At 38.2% G+C, this 6,171-nt stretch overlaps 1 protein-coding gene across 1 annotated transcript in view; it reads left to right on the plus strand.

Annotated features, from left to right (window-relative positions):
* LOC101856713 overlaps window positions 1-1,117 on the plus strand; it is a gene marked incomplete at its 5' end in the record, with an annotated part of 62,934 nt that extends 61,817 nt beyond the window's left edge. The window contains 1 exon segment of the mRNA XM_035973806.1: window positions 834-1,117. Within this exon segment, the coding sequence (XP_035829699.1) occupies window positions 834-1,117 (284 nt within the window).
* Window positions 1,118-6,171: the final 5,054 nt, after the last annotated feature.

Consider the following 6,171-nt stretch of genomic DNA (forward strand, 5'->3'; position numbering starts at 1 on the left):
TAGTGATGGCTTTTACGTCACCACATTGACAGGTAATGTGTGATGTCCACTTCACTTATATTATTGTATCAAAATAATAATCAAATCACGTGTGATGTTCATGTTTATTACGTCACGATCATAGTCGGATCACGTTTGACATTCGCGTACGGTCACAGACATTGTCAGAAAACGTGTGGTTATCACGTTTATGTTGCCGTTAAAGTCAGATCTCGTGTGATGTTCACGTATATTACATCACAAACATAGTCGGATCCCGTGTGTTCACGTATATTACACCACAAACACAGTCGGAGCACGTGTGATGTTCACGTAAATTACATCACAAACATAGTCAGATCACGTGTGATGTTCACGTATATTACATCACAAACATAGTCAGATCACGTGTGATGTTCACGTATATTACATCACAAACATAGTTAGATCACGTGTGATGTTCATGTCATGTCCCTGTCACAATTATAGTTAGATCACGTGTTATGTTGGCGTTTTTTAAAGTCATAATCATACTCATAGTCAAGTCATTTGTGGTGCTCACATTTTACTAGACTCAAAGGGGTCGTTTTAGAAATGATTACTTTTGTTATCATCTATTACTACTATTATAATCATTATTATTGTTATTATGATTATGATTATTATGATTATGATGATGATGATGATGATGATAATGATGATGATGATGATGATGATGATGATGATGATGATGATGATGATGATGATTATTGTTATAATCATTATTATTCCCATTACTGTCATTGATGATGATAAGGTATATGACAATAACAATATTCGAACTCCCTTCAACCCACCCCACCCCTCCCCTGCAGACTCCAACCAAGAGAACCTCCAGTCCTCCCTATCCTCCATGACACCTCCCATGCCCCCGATGCCCGCTATCCCACCTATGTCTGCCATGAACGGAGTGTCCATGCTGCCCACCCACCTGCACGCCAGTCGACCCGGCCAGCTCTACTCAGACTACTACAACAGCTATCCAACCTATGCAGATTCGTATATGAGCTCGTCCAAAACTCGCCCCTCCCCCTACGGATGTCCCGTGGATTATGGGAACTATACGCCAAGAGTGAAGAGTATTTATTATCCGGATTAAATGGCACGAGTTTTGGGGAAGGGGAAGAGGATGAAGGTATCTGTTATCCGGATAAGTTGGAAGTGGTTTTGTTTTATTATAAAAGGTTAAACATATCTGTTATCCGGATTAGCTTTGAGGAGGGTTTTTTTTTTGGGGGGGGGGGGGGTGAATGAGGTTAATCGTATCTGTTATACCGACTGGCCTTAAGGAGTTTGGGGAAAATGGAAGAAGTTAAAAGTGTGGATTATCCAGGTTACTTAGGGCGAGTTGTTTTTGTGTGTCAGTGAGAGAGACAACAAGTACGGGGAGTGTGAAGTGCAGCGATACGTCTCAAGACATTTTTATTCTTAATTTGTCGAAAGCGGAGAAAAAGTAATATGTCCGCTTAACTTTGCTTCCAGGTTGTGTTTTTGATTATGATTTATTTGTTTGTTTGTTCGTTTTTGGGGGTTTTTTTTTGGGGGGGGCGAGGTGCAGGGTCCAACACACGGGGGGGCACTCTGCTTAACTTTGTGTTCCGTCTGACGCAGACAGGGCGAAAAGTTGCCTTTGGGTTTAGAGTTTTGGGTGTCGTTTGGGGTCACTCATCAAGGACATTAACTTATTTTCTTTAACCTTTTGATTGTAAAAACCTTTGTATATACTACATGTGTACTCAACTTCACAAATTTTTCATGGTGCCCTAGATTCTCGGGGTGATCCTAAATCTATACATTTGACATTAACTCGCTCACTTCCTGACCTACTTTATAACCTTAGGAAAGAGATTTAAAAGTTTCGGGCCAGGAAGTGTAAGAGTTAAAGCAAATTGTATAGAACAGATATGTGATCCTTGGTGTGATTTTAGGCAACTTTATTTGAAGACTCCAGTTGTAAAACAGGATAAGTCATAATTAAAACAAAACAGTTTTTCCCCCAATGTTACATTTCAAAAACATCGAATTTGTCTTCTCCGCAAATGAACACACAGGTAACCGAAATATGTACTGTGGTAGAAGAAACGTTACATTCACTATTACTAATAGGTAAGCACTTTCATTCTTTGAATTTCCATTTTCTCCACTATTTCAAAATGTGATTCGTTTTTTTTTTCCGCTGGCGTCTTTATTTGATTGAAAGGAAAGATTGTCATAATTGAAATAATATGTCTTCTCCACAAAACTAAACCGACTGGTATACCATCTCATCACTCGTCGTATAACTGCTATTTGATGTTAGTTGTCTACGTGCGAAACATATTATTATTACTTTTCTACTTTGACTTTGAAGAACACTATGGGAAATTAAACACAGCCAAACAATCAGGTTTAGACAAAACAAAATGTGAAGTTCAAAACACACTGTGCGTTGATCGCGGGCTGCGAGTTAAAGACGCCTGGTCTAACATTGTTGAGAGCAGACCAGGAAGTGGGGTACGTGCAAACATAGGCAGTACCTCAATAATTTACCAGTTTAACTGACTTGGTTCGTTTACCCGTAGTGGCCTTCCTCCGTTCCTTTCATCCTGAAGCGTTCACTCAGATTACATCGCATGTTTTGTAATATGATTTCTAGAAAAAGTCTACTTCATATATACATTGATAATTAAAATCGTCTTTCGCGCATGGCGTCATGGCTATCCCCATGTTGGTCGTACAGAGAGTGGAGATCCTGGATGGGCGTAATAACTCAAGTAAGTTTCAATGTAGACATCAACTAGACCTTTACCCGAAACTTGTTATTTTGCCCTTTTGCCCCCATCCTCCTCAAAACGATTTGTTTTTTTCTGTAATGTAATGTTTTCATAATATTTTTGTGCAATCTATAGACTTTTATTATAATATCCTAGACTGGGCTCTGTCATGGCGGCTACTCTTTGCTCTCTATAAGAACTCAGTTGTGTTGGTGCACACATGGGTGTGTGCATGAAGAGCAAAAATTACCAGTCTTTTTAAGTTTAAGTTGAGGGATTGCGGCGTTCGCAACTGCATACGGTCATATGAGCGCCAAGGGGTGGATGTCAACAGAGAAGTCCTTACAGGGAATCAGGCTTACTCTGATCACCTCTCTAGCTTCAACAGCACAAAGTCTGCTTCGACTGTCAAGGTACCCCAGAAATAGCGGGTCACAAGAGTATGAAAAACATACAAAAGAAGAAGAGGAAAAATGACGATTGTAAGGATTAAGAACGAAAAAGCAGCGGTTCCCTGTTGCAGTTTAGGCACAGTTATGAGCATGACATGGATGAATCAGCAATTTACAGAAAATTCTACTGTGTACAAGAACAGGTCAATGTCCCCCCTTTGGGAATAGCCTAAAGACACTTCAGTTAGTAGCACCACCCCGGGGGTAATACCAGTCTCACTAAAGGCTCTCGGACTCGCAACCGTAAGGTCGTGGGTTCGAATCCCGTCAGGGGCCCGACGTCGTGTCCTTGGGAAAGGCACTTTACACGAATTTTCCTCACTTCACCCAGGTGGGAATGGGTACCCGGCTATAGACAGCGAAATATCTTGTCAGTTTGTTAGTGTTTGAGCGCTTAATCGGCTGCTCGCACTGTCTGCTTCCCGGGAAGCTGAGAATGTTTCGGAGTGTTCTATGGTCTGCTGGGGTAATAATATAGTGTAAAGCGCATAGAGCCTGCTGCTGAGCGGGGATATGCGCTATACAAATGCTATCTATTATTATTAAAGTCGAGTGTGCGCCCAACCTTCCCCATTGTTCTTCATTCGGTTCCAAATGGAGTCAAATGATGCGCTCCGTCGTGAACGGAATTGCGTAAGAATAGACGGTATAGGATATTATTTTAAAAAGTCTATAGTATAATTATTACTACTCACTCAGACGTCATATTTGTCAATACTCGCAGCCACGGATTTTTCCGTAAAATTATGACCGATATGTTCATAGTTCATATCATTATTATTATTTTCATTTTCATATTTTGTACAAAAAAGTGAAATATTTTGATATTGAATTAATAATTCTACGTCTTTGTCCTGACGCTGATGTACATATGAATGTGTTTTGTTTTCTGTTTGATCCTATCTTAAATTTTTGAAAGTGATCTTCACTACAGCAAAATGTCCGCTTCATGACTGATTTAAATTGTGTCGAAATGAGCCTTAAACACTTACTGTGACATAGCGCTACCTTAGATTTACAAAGTTCTATCATACCAGCTCAATACCTAGTTTACCGAAATTTGACGTCAAATATAAGTCAAGCTTTTTTATAATGCAGTTCTTTGAATATTATCTTGATAACGACTCCGAATAATCATACAATTACGATTTTGATAGAGCAGATTGAGCTACTTTAAAAAAAATGTGCTATATAAATGTTATATAATTTTGTCATTATTATTATTATTATCATTATTAATTTGGTTTTTGACCTCATCGTCTTAGTAAATTAAAAGGGCCAAACATGTCAGAAGGAACTTCGTAAATTTCTAAGGTAGCGATATTACAATTTCAACAACGTGCCTTGAAATAATAACTATTGTTGTGAGGCAAAAAGTGATTTTTATTTATCTATTACGTGTGTTCTCTTGCTCTTGAAATTGAAGCTATTGAAAGAAATCTCCTTATGACTTCTGGTTTGATTCGGTGTCTGATTTTCATTCACAATTAGTATGTGGAAGTTTTCAACTGCTGTCATTGTGCCTTACCCGCATCTGTGGTGTAACGGTTATTTTTTTCGCCGTAGCATTCGACAGACGTGGATTCGATTCCCATGCGTGTGGAGGTGGTCTTTAATTAATCGAGTATCTCCCCTTCTCCTACCTGTCCCCGTCGTTTTATGCAAGAAAAATTCTGAAATTATGCAAAATGAGCCCCAAAAATGTGAAATTACGCGATTCTGTTAATTTCAACAAAGAACGATTAAGGTAAATAATCTGAAATTATGCAAAAATAATTATCAAATTTTGCTAATTTATGCGGGGAGCATAAAACCACGGGGACACTCCTGCTGGGGACGCTGTATCCCTCTCACCACACCCGGGGAGGCTTTGACAGGACATCTTTCAATGTAGCCCGCCTCCTGAATGATCTTTTAAGAATTGCGCAGATTCCTATTTTTAAAAAATTAAATCTATTACAATCTTTTTTTCTTTGGCCGGGGGAGGAGGGGGGGGGGGAGGTAATAGTATATATTGGATATATATATAAATAATATTTTATATATATATATATATATATATATATATATATATATATATATATATATATAAATTATGGAAATAATACACCGTTGTGCCTTTACGATTGTTTTTTTTAAAACACAAACACTTGCCTATATTATTGATAAGATAACTGTTTATATCTTCTCGGTTAAGTTGCTGGACTTTAGGGGAAGAAAGGGCTGAAAGGCTCAAAATAAGGCAAGTGGAAAACAGCCCGCCTCTTTGAAGTCCCTAATAAAAACATAGCACCACCCATCCCCTCTGTGATCCCCCACAGTGACCCCGCATTTGCGCATTAGGTCAAACAGTGCGGAAGTGTGAGCTGCACTTTACTTTTGCCCATTGACTTTGTCTCCGAAAGACATAGATATAATGTGATGATATCCCAACGATAGTCTATCCTGCTGCTTCCATGTGCCTGTGTCCAGAAAACTCACCAGCCTATTTGCTTCTCAGATTTTTCAGTTTTTATTTGTTTTTTGTTTGTTTGTTTGTTTGATTGATTTTTTGGTGGATTTTTGGAGAAATTTCTCTTACATTTGAGAATATTATTTTTTTTTCTCGGAAAGTGCCTTTCCATTAAAATATTCTGATCAAAACTCATTTTTGTTGTTGTTGTAGCTGTTGTTGCTTTTGCTGTTGTTGTTGTTGTTGTTGTTGTTGTTGTTGTTATTGTTATTGTTGTTTTTGTTATTGTTTATGTTGTTGTTGTTGTTTTTGTTGTTGTTGTTGTTGTTGTTGTTGTTGGAGTAGAGTATGAAAGAAACGTTCTTTAAAATAATTATGTCTCCTCCCACATGTGAAATAGAGTTGAAAAATAAACAGTAATAACTAAAAAAATAATAACACTGTCATTAAAATTTAATGGAGCAGGTGGAAAAAACACGCGAGGAATCGCAAACTT

Source organism: Aplysia californica, unplaced genomic scaffold, assembly GCF_000002075.1.
Source record: "Aplysia californica isolate F4 #8 unplaced genomic scaffold, AplCal3.0 scaffold00031, whole genome shotgun sequence".
In the NCBI taxonomy this organism is placed as follows: domain Eukaryota; kingdom Metazoa; phylum Mollusca; class Gastropoda; order Aplysiida; family Aplysiidae; genus Aplysia; species Aplysia californica.